Source organism: Thunnus maccoyii, chromosome 24 (assembly GCF_910596095.1).
Source record: "Thunnus maccoyii chromosome 24, fThuMac1.1, whole genome shotgun sequence".
Lineage (NCBI taxonomy): Eukaryota > Metazoa > Chordata > Actinopteri > Scombriformes > Scombridae > Thunnus > Thunnus maccoyii.
Genome location: NC_056556.1, coordinates 2,249,510 through 2,265,229, shown reverse-complemented (window position 1 = coordinate 2,265,229; position 15,720 = coordinate 2,249,510). Strand labels below are relative to the sequence as shown.

Genomic DNA, 15,720 nt, shown 5'->3' with positions numbered 1-15,720 from the left:
TTGTGTTTTTTGTTTATTTTATTTTGAAAATATTTTTCCTTCCTTATTCTTTATGACTATTACTATACATTTTTATTATATTTTTCTTATCGTTTTCTTTACTTTTTTGTTATATTTCTTTTCATTTCATTGTTTATTTTCATTATGTTGCGTTTTACTTAATTATCCAATGATTATAGTTGACTCAGGTTGTAGCTTAATGGTTTTTACACTTGTTGCTTATTGTTATTGTTTTGAGATATTCATATATAGTGATTATCATGCTGGTGAAAATGTAAAAAAAACATTTAAATTCTTGCAACATAAAATCATAAAATGATCCATCAGCTCAGTTTGATTAAAAGACTTTATGAAGATCATCAAGTCATTTTTTCCGATTCAACATTTTCTATCCAACGCTCATTGAAGGCGGTTCAGGTCACATGGTACCATCATCATCATCATCATCATCATCATCATCAGCGTTACCAGTTCAAAGCAACATGTTGAGATTCTTCACATAGTTGACATACAGAAGTTCGAAGTCTTTAATCATAAATCATAAATGAAACAAGGGAACTATTTCAGTCGACTCTGCTGCTTCCTTATCGGCGTTTTTCACACTTAACACGCACGTGCTCCGTGAACGATACGGAAACGCCGGGATGCAAAAAACTCCAGGAGGACGTTCACGAAATGAAGAAAATATCTTGTGTTTTTTTTTTACTTCCTGCACTTGAATGCAAATCAGAGTTTCCTTTACATCACACCCATCACATATTGATTTTCTACTTTCACACAAACACATGACAAGAAGAAGAAGAGGAGGAGAAGTCTATATATATATATATATATAATATGTGCTTTTCATTAAGCTGACGTGGCTCCTCGCTTCCCTCACGTCTCTGCTCCTCCCAGCGAGGATGAGAGAGAGAGAGAGAGAGATGCGAGGACGGAGGAATTTAATTAATCAAACAGGGCGACAACTACTCATGATGCACAGCACCTCAACTGTCAAATATGTAGAAATCAGCTCTCAGTATTATTATTATGTAGAAATTATTAAGTGACAGTTTAAAGTCTAAACTTACAATTCATGCACAATTAATTGACACTTTAAACTTGTTACTTAATAATCTCTACATATTGACAGCTGGAAGGAAAATAGCTGATAACTCTTTATCCAATGTTTTATTATTTGATTATAGATCTACAGCAGCGTCTGGCTTAAATAAAACACAAATAGACGATTTAAACCTGTTAATTACTGAAAGAACAGAACCGACGTTAACGAGCAATAAAAACAGCTGCAGAATAGATTTAAATCCTCAAAAATGCTCATAAATGACTTCTACGTAATAAATATTTCTGGTTTTCTTAGTTTCTCAGATATTACTTTGGATATTTTGTGAGTTTTGGACTGTTGGTCGGGGGAAAAGAAGCAGTTCTTCACATTCACATCATACAGAGACATTATAAAGACCATTTTATGACATTTAACAGACAAGCAATTGATGGAATAATTGAGGAAATAACAGGTGTGGATGTCATGCATTCTTAAGAGGTTTTGAAACGTATTTGGTCCTGCTGTTGTCTGCAGGGAGGGATGGGTCCAGCGCTGGAGCTGTGGATGAGGAAGACTTCATCCAAGCCTTTGAGGATGTTCCTACTGTGCAGGTATGAAGTCCTGTTAAATCCTGTTTTACACATATAATCTGTCATTTGTAAGAGTCTGTGTACAACATTAAACCTACTTAAACCTGTTTCTTGAAGATATTATGCTTGTCACAATGTGTTCGGTGTGAGAACAGTTTAATCCTTCATTCCTGTCTTCGCTGCGACAGATCTACTCTAACAGGGAGGTGGAGGAGGCCATGACCAAGATACGAGACGTGCTGTCAGACGACAAGCGGGACTGGGAGCTCAGAGTGGCAGCTGTAAGACATCCTGACCTCTCCGTCCGTCGTCTCTGTTAGCCTCGTTAGCTTTTAGTTAGCGACGTGTCATCTCTTGTTTCGTTCTTCCAGCTGAAGAAGGTGCGTTCGCTGCTCCTCGCCGGCGCGGCGGAGTTTGACGGGTTTCCGCAGCAGCTGCGGCTCATGGAGGCGTCGTTCAAACTGTCGGCCAAGGACCTTCGCTCCCAGGTGGTGAGAGAGGCCTGCATCACTCTGGGGTGAGACGCTCGATGCTCAGCTCGCTGCCACATATTGATCGATTGATATCAGTTGTATTTGTGCGTCCAGTTCATAGTTTTTTATTGCTGGTGTAGTTAAACAAACCCGTCTGCTCTTCTCTCCCGTCTCCAGCCACCTGTCGTCGCTGCTCGGCAGTCGCTTCGACCACGCGGCAGAGGCCACCATGCCCATCCTCCTCAACCTGGTCCCCAACAGTGCCAAAGTCATGGCCACGTCCGGCGTGGCCGCCATCCGCCTCATCCTCAGAGTACGTGGCAGGTTTTCCTTAGACGACGCTGCGAGTCAGACGCTGTCATTCATTCATGGTCCAGTTTTAAATTCTGGCAGCCATGTGGCCTCTTAAGAGAAACACAAGCAGCTTTCTGTCCTGATTTAACCGCAGGATAACGTCATTAGCTCGACGTTAGAACAGGAAGCTCCCACAAATCACATCTCATGTCAAAAAGAAACTCACTTGTTGTCAGACTGAAGGAAAATTATTGATTTATTTTGAACAAAGAGACAGTAAAAGGCTTCATACTGCACACTGTGGACTGTTCTGACTGTTATTTGAGGCTTGTTGGGACAGACTGACCTTCAATCTCTGATAAATACTCAGATCTGAATGAGCCGTTTGTTTTCTGTGTTTTGCAGCACACACATTACCCGCGTCTCATCCCCATCATCACCAGCAACTGTACCTCCAAATCTGTGGCCGTCAGAAGGTGAGAAATACATTTTATTTATGCTTATTTAATGTATTAATTGTCATGTAAATTAGATGAATAGCTCAAGTAGAATTTACTGCATACCTTACACCATAAATAAGCTCCAGCCTCTGAAGGTCCCTCCTATTTTTGTCAACTAAGAACAATAAAAAAGCTTCTGGCTGCATTACATCATCACTCCACACATGAACACACACACTGGTGCTGGAGTTACAGCTACAGATATTCAACTATTCAATGTTTTTATGAAGCACCTTCAATTTGTTGACTAATCTGCCGCTTATGTGGAATAATCAATTAATGGTTTTGTCTATAAAATGTCAGAAAATAGTGAAAAAAGTCCGACATCTTCAAATTTATCTGATCAACAGTCCAAAATCTGAAGATATTCAGTTTATTATCATGTATCACACAGAAAAAGCTTCAAATTCTCACATTTGAGAAGCTGCAACAACTGAATATTAGGTTTTTTTGCTTAAAAAAAAAATCACTATTTTTGCAAAATAGTTGCTAATTAATTTGTGTTGGTCGACTAATCGTTTCTTTTGTGTTGCTTTTCTACCATTATTACCCTTCTTTCATTGCATCTACGTGTGTTTGGAAACTGTATTAAACGTAGAGCAGCCTGGACATCCTGTGTGGTCAGATCACACGTTCACAGTTTTTCCTCGTCGTTGCAGACGCTGTTTTGAGTTCTTGGACCTGCAGCTGACGGAGTGGCAGACGAGCTCCCTGGAGAGGTGAGGAAACATCACACCGGAGCCGATAACCAATATTTCCAGATTTTCATGCTTTTCATAAAACAAAAATCATGATGAATGCAGTTTCTGGAGCATTTTTAACCAGAAAAGAGAGAAGTAAGGATTATAACTATGGTGCCAGATGACCTGAAGCTTTGAGACGTTTCTATGTTCAGTATTAATATTCTAAACTGTGGAATAAGCAGATATTCTGACAATAAGTCTAAAATAAAAGCGGTAACAGCGGCTAGTAAAAGGCCTAAAGTACTACACGCCACCTTGTCAGGAAATGTGACACCGGCCGGGGTCAAGGTCTATCTCAGCAGTTTCCATGGCGATGCCAGGGAGATCTCTTGTCTGCCTCCAAAAGGCTCATTGTGTTTCCGCCTGGCTGCTTCCTGCCTGCCGCCGCCGCCCGCCCGCCAGGGAGAAACCCGAGCTGACCCCCCGATACCAGGGGAGCTCTCTGGTTCTCATCGATCAGTCAGTCAGTCAGAGAGAGAGAGAGTCTGATACTCAGTTTTATAAAAAGCAGCTTTTAAAAGACAAAGTGCATCATCAGCAAATGAGAAATCACAAAGGAAGAACGAAGAAATTGAATCATTGTTACAAAAATACAAGTTTATAGAAATTAGGGCTGGATATCAAACCTCAGTGTTTCTGTAATTATGGAAAGAATTGTTCGTTTTTTATCAATTCCTCATTTAAATCAACATTTCAGTCATTTTTTAAGGTACAAAAACATGTTTACATTTCTCAAAGTAGTATTAAAAAGCTGTTTTTTTTGTACTGAAGCTAATGTATCATATCAGCACCAAATGTCAAAAAGTTTCCAATGATTCAGTCCTGACTGCAGCGTTAAAAACAATCTCAGAACAAATGTGCTTTATCTACAATAATCAGCTCATCAGGTTCTTCAAACTGCTGCTGCTCGTCCAGCAGAAGCAGAGCGACATCCCTCCTCCAAAAATATTGATTTAATGGAGCTTTAAACTCCCAGAGTGTCAGATCACCTAATGGGGTCTAGACTGCAGAGCAGATGGGAGGTTTCTGAGTCCACTGAGACGGATGGTTGTGAACGTTCACACCATTGAGCAGCTGAATGATTACAGGTCGTCTGAATGGGTTTAATTAACTTTAACGACAAACTTTTACTTAAATGAAGCATCCATGTTTTGTCTTTGTCTTTACAGATGTTCACATGAATGTGTCATGAGATCCAAACCAGGTTTAAGCACATGGCTCTCGTCTCTTCCTTCAAATATAAAACCCAGGATTTAGTCTGAATTCACACATTATCAGCAGAGTGAGAACAATAGAAAACCTCCAATTAATCTGATATAAGTTTAAATTAACTTGTTTTATTGTGTTACATGTGTGCAGCAGTTTAACAAAGTGAAACTACGTACAACAAAATAGTGTAAAGCTCCTTTTTAACCAGCTGGATTAATTGTTTTAGTGTTAATATTTGGTTTTATTTACATGTGTCAGTGTGTTCCAGCGTCTGGTTGAAAGAGGAAGAGTTCCCCACAAAGGATCAATAAAGTGTCTCATTATATTTGGTTTTTAATAAATCACTGACCTTGATTGGAATATAAAACGTCAATATTTTGTTTTATTTTTTCATACATATTACCATTAAATCAACATTTGTCCTCTTTCCCCCCCCCCCCCTCTGGTAGACATGGAACCGTTTTAATGGAGACAATAAAGAAAGGGATCCATGATGCAGACGCCGAGGCTCGCTCTGTGGCCAGAAAGTAAGTCTCACCCCTCCGTTGCACCGCCAGCGTGTTCTATAGTCCCGGACAATAAACCACATGAACCAAATTAACATTATAAATATTTATCGACGCTTCAGCTTGAAAGAAACTTAAACTTTGAAGAGATAAAAGAAAGTGTCCTTGTGAACCAACCACTAACCAAGCTAGTGAGAGAGTAAACAATGTGACATCCTGATGGTTATTTTGGCCCCTCTGGCTTGCCGTTGCAGGTGTTACTGGAGCTTCCACGGTCACTTCAGCCGGGAGGCGGAGCATCTGTTCCAGAGCCTGGAGTCGTCCTATCAGAAAGCTCTGCAGGCTCACCTGAGGAGCGGAGACAGTCTGATGTCGCTGCCCGCCTCCGACCGCTCATCCTCCTCCTCTCAGGAGAGCCTCAAGTGAGACGCCGCCTCCTCTTCCTCCTCCTCCTCTCTGATCGATCGAGTTATTGATTAAGTGGGGAACATTAGAAGCAGCTCTACAGCACATGAAGTATCAGATCAATCAGTAATGAAACCAGATTAAAGCTCAGACTGTCAGAGTGTGGTGAGAGAAGCTTTTAATCTGTAGACATAACCACCTGATGCATATTGATTATTATAGCTGCAGCGATTAGTTGATTAACTGATTGATTAAATCATTGTTTTAGTCATTCTTTAAGTGCAAATACCAAAAAATTAGCTGTTTGCAGCGTCTAAAATCAAAGCGTTTCTGTTTCTTTACTTAGATTTTGGACATTAGAAAATTATAAAAGACATTTTTCTCTATTTTCTGTCATTTTATAGACCAATCATAATCGTTAGCTGCAGCTCTATTGACTATAGATTGATTGCTGGTGTCATGAACTGTGATTGAATATGAATAACACCAATAGTAAATAAAAGCTTGTTACTGAGAGAACAGAGCAGCCATGAAACGGCAATAAAACAGCCATAAATACTGTAAATGAATTCTATAATTGGTTTGTGAAAGGCTGAAGAGGCAGCTGACTAATCACTTAACTGATTCCACATAAGACGCACCTGCGTCTCTTCAGCTCCTCTGGAAACCTCCGAGACACGTTTAAAGGATTGGAACATCCTCTGATGGCAGACTCGGATCAATTTGTGGGTCACGCTGGAAGAGGATGGAGGAGAAAGAGGAAGAATAATTAGCTAAAAGGAAAACCAGCTGCAGGGCTGCATCCCAGACTAAGACCTCTTATGTCAGTGTGGTCTGTCAATTCCACAATTTTCCCTAATTTAACTCACATATAGCTGCAAATATGTCTAGAGAGATATATCATCTCATTCATTTCTGTCAGTCTACCATGTTAATATATTCTCTGTCTGTCTGAGGACAGCAGCGGTGGTTGTGATCTATTGATCTGTGTGCCATTTACGTGACACTAAAAAGCTCTGTATTGATATTTTCGAGTCACATTATTCTGCATCAGTGTGGGGGAGGAGAGCTAACGGTTCTTATCCTGTCACACATCTTTACAAAGACGGTTATTAATGCTGATTTTAAATCCATCAGGACCTTGTTCTCCTCTGATTATCACCCGACGGTGACACAGATGTAAAGCTGCATAGACACGTCGATTGACAGAAAATTAATTGGCAACTACTTTGAGTAATTTATTAAGAATTAAAGCCTAAATGTGAATATTTTTCTGGTTTCTATCGTCTTTGTATGACAGTAAACTGAAGATCTTTTGGTTTTAGGACGTCACCTTGATCTTTGGGAAGCAGTGACGGATGTTTCTCACCGTTGTCTGACATTTTATAGATTTAAGTGACTAATCGATTAATTGAGAAAAAGATCATCAGCTTAATCAATAATGAAAAATGCACAGAGGATAAAACAGTGTTTGCAGGATTGTAATACAAAATGTTCCTCAATGTACATTTTCTTGATTATTTGTTTGTTTCTTCTTTGTTTCATCTTGTTTACATGTATTTTTTCTCTTTCACTTTGCGTCTCCACAGTCGACCTTTGTCTGTAAAAAGCACCGTTGGAAGCAGCACGGCCAGATGTAAGGACACGTCCATCGCTCTCATGTGTATAAATATTCTCAGAGAGACGTGTTGTCTTTGGATTTACGTGTCTCTCCGTCATTAACCTCCCTGTCGACTCTCTTCCTCCAGCCAAAGCTGCCCACTCCACCAGGACGCCCGCCGCCGCCGCCTCCTCTCCGGGCTCCCTCCAGCGTTCTCGCAGCGACGTGGACGTCAACGCCGCGGCCACCGCCACGGCCCGCACCCGAATGCCTGCCGTGCCGTCGTCTGCTTCACCCTTCAGCTCGGCCTCCGCTCTTCCCCCCGGATCCTACGCTTCACTGGGTACAAAACGACGCCGCATATCAACGGCTGCATGTGCATCCAGTGTTTTAAACACAACTGCAGCGTTTCTGTAAACAAACAGAGATGCTGTTGTCTTAAAAATCTTGCAGGGTGATGTCGGTATTTCACAAAAGATTCACAAAAGCAGCAACAACTTAAACAGAACTCTTTATGTGAAGTGTTAGGAGGTGAAATTAGCTTGATATGTTGACTAAAGCATGGATGGAAATGAAACATGCCACAGAATACTTACTATATATAACAAACTAATGGACAACAAAGCTCATAGAGCTGCAACGATTAGTCAGTTAATGACTATTGAATTAAATCGCCAACTATTTTGATAATCGATTAATCGCTTTGAGTCATTTTTTAAAGAAATAAATGTCCAAATTCTCTGATTCCAGCTTCTCAAATGTGAATATTTTCTGGTTTCTTTTGTCCTTTATGACAGTAAACTGAATATTTTTGTGTTGTGGACAAAATAAGAGATTTAAGGACGTCGTCTCGTGCTTTGGGAAACATTTTATAGACCAAACAAGTAATAAAATAATCAAGAAAATAATCAATCATTAATAAAGTTGCAGCTCTAAAAGCTCATGTTGAGAAATTTGGTTTATGCAGAAAATTAAACAAGACTAAATATTTGACACATTTTTTGTCCCGACGTTAACATTGTTCAATATTATAACAGTTGTGTGCATATTATAATAGATAACAGGCCGTTTCTACAGAAACTAAATGCAATATTCTCATTTTTCTGAGAACAGCATGTTTTATGCTACAAAGCTGCTCATCAGATCCAACTAACGTCCCAAATTATTTTATTTATTCATGTAAAACACTCCAAAAAGTTCCCAAAACTCCAGATGCACAGTACCTGAGTTTCTTGAAATAACTGTGCAGAGCAGGCAGCAGGTCTTATGACCGCACTCACATATTCTGAGAAATGTTGATCTAATCAGGTGACACACTCACACAGTCTAAATCAGATTTGCTGTATCTGAACATGTTCCTCCGCTCACTCACCTTCTTCGTCATAACCTCTTGTTGTGTCTCTCCTGGCCTCCCCCCACCCCCCCACCTGTCAGACGGCTCGTGGTCTGTTAATGCAGACGGTAAGCTGTGTGTGTGTGTATATGGACAGGGAGGGCAATGATGCTCCTCCATGCCTCCTCGGTGTGTGTGTTGTTTTTTTTACCCCCATCAGTACTGTAACGGTGCTCATCTGTGATGGAACTGTCAGTGCATGGATTGTCTAAGCATGGTGTACTGTAACTTCTCTCCTTCACTTTGGGAAAAAAAACTATCAATCTTTTGTAATCACGGTGGTTAAAATAACAAGAATGCAGGTGAGTGAAAGGTTCATCCTGACAAGTGCATTGTAAATTTTTATTTTAATGATCTCTAAATATTCCTCAGCATAGAAACACAAGAGCGTTCTGGATAAATACTGACATTACAAGGGCTGTAGTCAACCAAAGAAAATCATGGTCGACTGAAATCGTACATAATCTTCAACTAATCGATTAGTCGCGGGGAGGTTGGCTGTAACGGGACAGAGTGAACTCAGCAGCCACACATTTCTCTGTTTAGCGTCTTCCGGTTATGCTAACCCATTGTTGCTAACTTTGGAGCTAACCCCCTTCACGTCTCCAGCACTTGGAGAAACAACAGACTTTTTAGCATTTATTAACTGACAAACTGGAGTCTGTGCTTTACATTTACTGCCAGACTGACAACTTACTGCTAACCTTTTCCTCTGCTCCGCTCGCATCCACCGTCACTTTCCTGCCGCTCACTCTTTCCCGCTCGCTACGTAAACACACTACGCAATGACGTATTTCTAACGGAGTTACGCTACCTATAGTTTCCCAGGCAACGACGCAGAGGTTGACTGACGTACCGGAGCAGCGCTGCACAGAGACTCCCAAACGCTATTGATTTCCGAATGAATGGATATTTGACGTTATTTTCCGCATTAAAAATTTTTTTTTGGGCCTGGCGGGGGTTGTCGTTGTTATACTTATAGGAGAAACACTGATTCAGTAAACGCTCAGTAAACGTTGAGTACAGTTGGGCCTAGCGGTGTAGGTTGGGCGAGTTCAAAGTTGTGAAAACAACGGGGGTGTATTCAAAACACCCCCGTTGTTTTCACAGGTAATTTGTTAGTCTGTCCCTCCCGCCGCAGGAAATAATGGATTAATCCTGGAAGACCGTTGATGTAGCACTTTTCTCCTTATGAAAGTAACACGGAGATTATCCGACCAATGAGAATCTTCGACCAACTAATCGACCAGTCGACTGGGAGACTACAGCCCTAGACATTACGGGTTTGTTACAGGATATTTGAAAGCGTGGCCGACCTCATGTGTTTGCAGCCTCGGGGGTTCCTGGCCCCTTCATTTTGCAAATTAAACACAATGATGTTTCTGTTTTTCCCATCATGAATGCATTCTGGCCCTGAGGGGGAGAGCAGCTTTGACTTTGACAGGACGGGTTTACAGTTGCACGCTTTCAAGTCTATTTTCTTCCATTTTTTTCCACGCATAACTACAGTGATTGTGTCTTTGGCTTTGAGTGCTGTCAAAACATAAATGACCTCCACGCAGCACACTGACGGATGATTGAAGCTGCTGTAGCTGCTCTTCTATCTGTATTAAAGGCACAAAAATGCCCCCTAAATGTTGATGCATCAGTCGAGAAGCCCCCTGAGTCAACTCAATGACATGCAGAGTAAAAGGCAGAGTAAATGCAGGGTGACAGCATTCTTGTCCCTGACTTAAACACATACTGTAACTGTGATGGAGACGGAGGACAGCGTGATGCAGGGCACCGCTCCAACTCTGACGCTCTCTGCTCCGGTGTTGAATGTTAGCGAAGTCGGCTAAACTAGTGAGGGTCAGCCCTAGAAATGCCCCCAAAAATACTAATTAGATTGAATGGAAATTTAGCAAATGTAAAATGCTTTATCATTCAGTATCGCAGTAGCTGAATTCATCTGTAGCTGATTCTTTAGCTTCAACCTGCAATTAAAGAACTACTCAGCACAATTTAAAGCTCTGTGACTGTGTGTTTGTGCTGAAATGCACCATGGGAGTCACAGTTGACGTCTCTCCTTCAGTTTTTATCAATAAGAGCCAGCGTGGTTGCTTTATATTGTTATTGTTCGATAGTACACTCACACACTGACATAAAAGGATTCAACTTGTATTAGTGAATATAGTGTTGACTGTACCGTTGGACACTGGTGCATGCGGTCGACCTGATATCTCCTCCCTGAGTCTGTATGTGTCGTATGGCGTCTTTGTTCAAAGTACGACTGCACGTCATGTATCCATCTAGTGTGTCTTGTCTACACGTTTGTTTATTGAACTATTAATCCTGCAGCTATAGAGATATAAGTTGTGTCACATCTGGAAATAAATGTCAACGCACGATTTGTTTTCAGTGACCAGTAAAAGTTTGCAATGTGACATCTTGAACATGTTTGAATAAAGAGAAATGAACTCTGCTCCAAATATGGAACCAGCTATCGTCAGGATTTAACTTTTCATATATTTTTGGTTTACTGTGGAGTCTTAGGACACAAAAAAGGTCAACTTTATACCTTTTGTAAGCCTTTCTCAGTGTTGCTTCCTTATTATCTCAATTCCACTGTTTCTGCATGACAGATGTCTAGAAAATGTCACCAGCAGTCTTCATATATTCAGCTTGATTGAACTCTGAAGTTGTCGTTCCTCTCTCTCATTCTTCCTTTTCTGTCCTTTTCTGTCTCTCGCCTCTCGTCTCTTTTAGGTCGAGTACGAACCCGGAGGACGAGTTCAGGAAACGGTCCGTCGGTGACAGACACCCGCGGTCGGAGTCGAGGGAAAGTCGTCTCTCAGTCTCAACGTGAGGAGCTTCTCCTTCTTCTCTATTTTGATTTCCGTGTAGAAGCTTTAATCCTCATATTTGTTATATTCGCTGCATCCTATAAATCAGAAATATTTTTCTTAAATTTCTCAAATGTTTGGGCATCGTTCTACCTGTCAGATTACCTGCTAAGTGATGCAGAATACTGAAAACACTGTCAGTTTGTTTGACAATTTTATTTACTTGTTTATTAATTTTACCTTATCAGTGTTTTTTATTCTGCATTTTGGAACTGATCCATATTGTTTTTTTTTAAAACTTTAGTTTTAGAGATATAAACATGTTTTGCAATGTTTTCTTCTTAACAAAAGAACACATTTTGTCTAAACACAAGCAGCTGTATAAGAACTTAGTTTGCATTAAATACAGTCACATTTCAGTTGGTTTGTGATTGTTTTTGTATGATATTTTCTTCATGAGCTTATTTGCTGGTGTAATTATCATTATAGTAAACAAAAAAACTAAAGATTTTCACCAAAAAAGAAGAAGAAATCAGAGATTCAAGCATTATTAAAACGATGAACTACTGTAAATAAAACCTCTCCGTCCGTGTTTCAGCCGGCAGCAGGTCAGGTTCTCCGGGTCGACTGCTGAGCTCCACCTATGGCAGAGTCCCCAAGCCGACCATGGGCACCGCCGCCGCCGCCGCTTCCGCCAACAGCAACTCCGCCGGTCTGACCGACAAGAGCCGACCTCGAGGTCACCGCAGCCAGGGCTGCAGCCGAGAGACGAGCCCCACCAGATCAGGCATGGGTAAGGACCGCCATCCACCACAAAGCTGGAAAAAAAGGAGGAAATACTGAAATTTCAGGTCAAAGAAAAAGAATTAATCGGAAAATTACATTTGAACTGATGTCGTTGTCTAGAAATCAGACTTTTGCCAGGTTTTGTATTTGTATGGAAGAAATGGTTCAAGTTGAAGCACTGAAAGAAGTTGCAGTCGATTTGTTGGAGGGCTGAAAGGAGAGATTTAATGTCAGTTCAGCTGAAGCGTGAACATTGATAGTGTGAGTGCTAAAAGCGTTGAAAGTAAAACTATGAAAAACTGCTAAAAGCAAATATTTTGGCTATTTTCATTCCAAAAAAAAGCAAAATTCATTTTTTATCTGGGTGAACAAGTCTCTTAAACCAGAATAATCAAATATAACATTTAAATTAAAATATAAATATGTCCAGATTGTTTTTAAATAGTCAGTTTTATATGTTTATTTGACTGCAATAGTTGCAGATTTGCTGGTTAATAAATTATCTCGAGCTACAACCTTTTACAGAAAAAAAAAAACTTGCACACACATGAAGAGCCGGTAAAGATGGAATAAGAGTTGCGGGTTGAAGGAATATTTGGATCAAACATCTTAAATGTGAGTTTGATCATTATTTCTTCTTCTTGCACAACATTTGCATGCAAACCTCACAAGACTCCCCCCATAGTCCTGGTTCTCGTTCCTTTTCCTCGTACTAATACTTACAGCCTCCCTGAGTCCTGTTCTCCTTTCTCTCCTCCTGCCTGACTAACCGTCTCTGCAGAGCTTCAGGTGTCTTCAGTGTCTGGCTGAACATGCTACAAGCTAAACTCTCCCCCCCCCCTGCGCTGCTGTCTGTCTGTCTGTCTGTCTGTCTCTGCCTCGCCACCTCTAGCCCGGAGCCGAATCCCCCGACCGAGCATGAGTCAGGGCTGCAGCCGCGAAACCAGTCGCGAGAGCAGCCGTGACACCAGCCCCGCCAGGGGTTTCTCCCCCCTGGGTGAGTATGGTACCGCAGACCCCCTCCTCCCCCCTTCTCTTTGCACGCCAGAGCTCGTACAGGGGAGTAAAAAACATCTGGAAACTTGTTTTTGAAATCTTTAGGTGTCAAACTACCTTCACTACCTTTTTACCCTGCACACGTGTCTGCTTATATCACTGTTTTTCCTGCCTGATTCTCTGCATGTTCTGTATTTAAATGTCCACATTCTACTGTGATCTATTGTCCGCACTAATCTTTTAATTAAAATACGTGCAAAGAAGAGTTTATAGAAAAGTTACTCGTTGTCTTTTTCTACTAGTTACAAATCAAAATTTGAATGATTAGGCAGGTGTTGGTTCATCAGTTAAGGTTATTATTATGATGATAAGAATAATAGTGTTATCTCCTGGTCTCTTACTGTGCGTCCTCCTCCAGCGACTCGCCGTCACTCCCGCTCAACCAGCGCCCTGCCCTCCGCAGAGTGCTACTCAGGTGACCAGAGAGATCTTCTCAGGAAGCAGATTCACTCAGTTAGCCAGATAAAATAAACAAAAATCTAAACATTATCCCATAAAATCTTCCCTCTGTTGCTCCTGGAGGATTTAAACCATTTTAATTGATGTCCAGTTATCCGGCTAACTTGAGTTATTCTGCCTTGTGAAGCCTCTTCCTGCATGGCCGACGTCGACCTCCTGGCTCCGTCTCATGTGGTCAGAATGGGAAATAATCACCAGCCGAATATGAATTTAGTCTGCAGCTTTTAAGTTTATCTCAGAACTCGGTGATGGAGTTTCCAGCTTCTGCTCACATAAAAGAGTCTGTTTCATCCACCTGCAGGAGGCGACACCAAACATCAGCTCAGTCTTCACAATCACACGACACGTTCATTGTTTTTGCTTCAAATCAAACCAGGAGGCTGTAAAACTGTGAAGATTTTTGCTTTTACCTAATTTTGTTCTGTTTTTGCAAAGCGGGATTTAAAATCAAACATTTTTGCATCTTGATGATGATTATTTTTTATGTGATGTTGCTGTTTTTAATTGTGTAATTTTATTGGCAGTTGACTGGTTCAGTTTTTGTATTTTTTATGGTTTGTTTTTCTTTTTGTTAAAGAAAACTCTGGCTGCTCTCTGGCTGCTTACATTTGGACTTTATTTTTGCATTTTCATTGCCAAACATTTTATCGCTGTTTTGATTATTGCAGCACTGTTAACTGCTTTGAGTCGCAGCGAGTATAAAACAATTATGTTGCTCCCCAGCATTGACAGCTGAGAAAATCTATTTTTGACATAATCTGTTGATTTAATTGGAAGTCTTTTAAAGTCTTTTAAAAATAGGATTTTCTACACTATTTTGGAACAAAGTCTAAACTAAACAATGAAGTTAGATCTCCCATCTCACTCAATCTTAGCCCGTTTGAGCTGGTTCTGGTCCCAGAATCCACAAAAAAAAACTTGACCAAAACTTTCTTCACTCTTTGATAAAATCTCAGTGTATTAAACTGATAAAAAGAAATCCCTGTAAAGATGTGAAGAATGCGTTGGTCCATTTAAACTGCAGGTTAACAAACTGCACAGTGTCATTTCATCCTGATAACACTCCTCTTGACCCGCTTAACGTGTCGGACTCTTTCTCTCTCAGACCGGCTGTCCCATCAGGCTCGGATCTCGGCCTCCGTCAACGCCATGAGAATCCTCAACACCGGCACCGAGGTCGAAGCTGCCGTCGCCGACGCTCTGGTAGGAGCTGAAGTAAAAAAAATTCTATTTTTTATTGACAAAAATATTATCTTTGAATATCAATAAAGAATGACAGATTTGTTGATTGGTGTCGTCAGAGCTCGTACAATCCTGCAGTAATTTCCTCTGTGCTCTTTCTTCCTGGACTTTGTAAACTTCAGCTCTTAGGAGACTCGAGGAGTAAGGTACAAACGAATCTCATCCGCCTCAGAGATGACCCATTCTGTCACTGCATGCAGAGCATGAGCATTAAACATGTTAAACACGGAGCTAACGCTAAGAGTGAGCAGGCTGAGATGTTTACTGAAGGAAACTTAGAATCCAAACTGGAATCCAACCATTTATTCTCCAGTTGAAGGATCATCCGTCTAATCACGACTTCTGCTAAAAGTTTTTCTAACATCATCCTTTGAGACTAAAGTGAAACGTTTCCCCGTGTGACAGTAATCCATCACATCAGTCTGGCTGTTGTAGTTAATTTGTCTCATTATGGAAACATGTTGTCATGAGGTGAAAGGTAAAGAATGTCGAGTGTTCGCTGCTTCCAACCAGCAAAATAATAACCTCCTCCATCTCTCATCACCGGAAACCTGCATGAGTCTGACTCTGTAGCTGCATGTTAGATCTTTAAAC

General features: G+C 40.8%; 1 protein-coding gene and 2 long non-coding RNA genes across 8 annotated transcripts in view; 1 reads left to right on the top strand and 2 right to left on the bottom strand.

Annotated features, from left to right (window-relative positions):
• LOC121891815 (CLIP-associating protein 1-B-like) overlaps positions 1-15,720 on the top strand; it is an 83,448-nt gene that overhangs the window by 25,013 nt on the left and 42,715 nt on the right. For 2 of the 6 annotated variants that reach the window (XM_042404413.1, XM_042404414.1), the window contains exons 10-24: positions 1,580-1,656; positions 1,824-1,916; positions 2,007-2,152; positions 2,286-2,421; positions 2,808-2,878; positions 3,562-3,621; positions 5,304-5,381; positions 5,615-5,782; positions 7,355-7,401; positions 7,514-7,708; positions 11,507-11,602; positions 12,182-12,376; positions 13,262-13,366; positions 14,990-15,099; positions 15,249-15,272. In XM_042404413.1, the coding sequence (XP_042260347.1) occupies positions 1,580-1,656; positions 1,824-1,916; positions 2,007-2,152; positions 2,286-2,421; positions 2,808-2,878; positions 3,562-3,621; positions 5,304-5,381; positions 5,615-5,782; positions 7,355-7,401; positions 7,514-7,708; positions 11,507-11,602; positions 12,182-12,376; positions 13,262-13,366; positions 14,990-15,099; positions 15,249-15,272 (1,601 nt within the window). The remainder of the gene's footprint in view (positions 1-1,579; positions 1,657-1,823; positions 1,917-2,006; positions 2,153-2,285; positions 2,422-2,807; positions 2,879-3,561; positions 3,622-5,303; positions 5,382-5,614; positions 5,783-7,354; positions 7,402-7,513; positions 7,709-11,506; positions 11,603-12,181; positions 12,377-13,261; positions 13,367-14,989; positions 15,100-15,248; positions 15,273-15,720) is intronic. The other 4 variants (XM_042404417.1, XM_042404415.1, XM_042404416.1 and 1 more) reach the window with 4 other exon arrangements.
• LOC121891822 lies at positions 4,222-5,636 on the bottom strand. The gene is made up of 2 exons (XR_006094176.1): positions 5,545-5,636; positions 4,222-5,417 (listed from the first exon to the last, which is right to left on the bottom strand). It is a non-coding gene; the product is annotated as an uncharacterized LOC121891822 (long non-coding RNA).
• On the bottom strand, positions 5,905-7,558 carry LOC121891821. Its single transcript, XR_006094175.1, has 2 exons — positions 7,470-7,558; positions 5,905-6,500 (listed from the first exon to the last, which is right to left on the bottom strand). It is a non-coding gene; the product is annotated as an uncharacterized LOC121891821 (long non-coding RNA).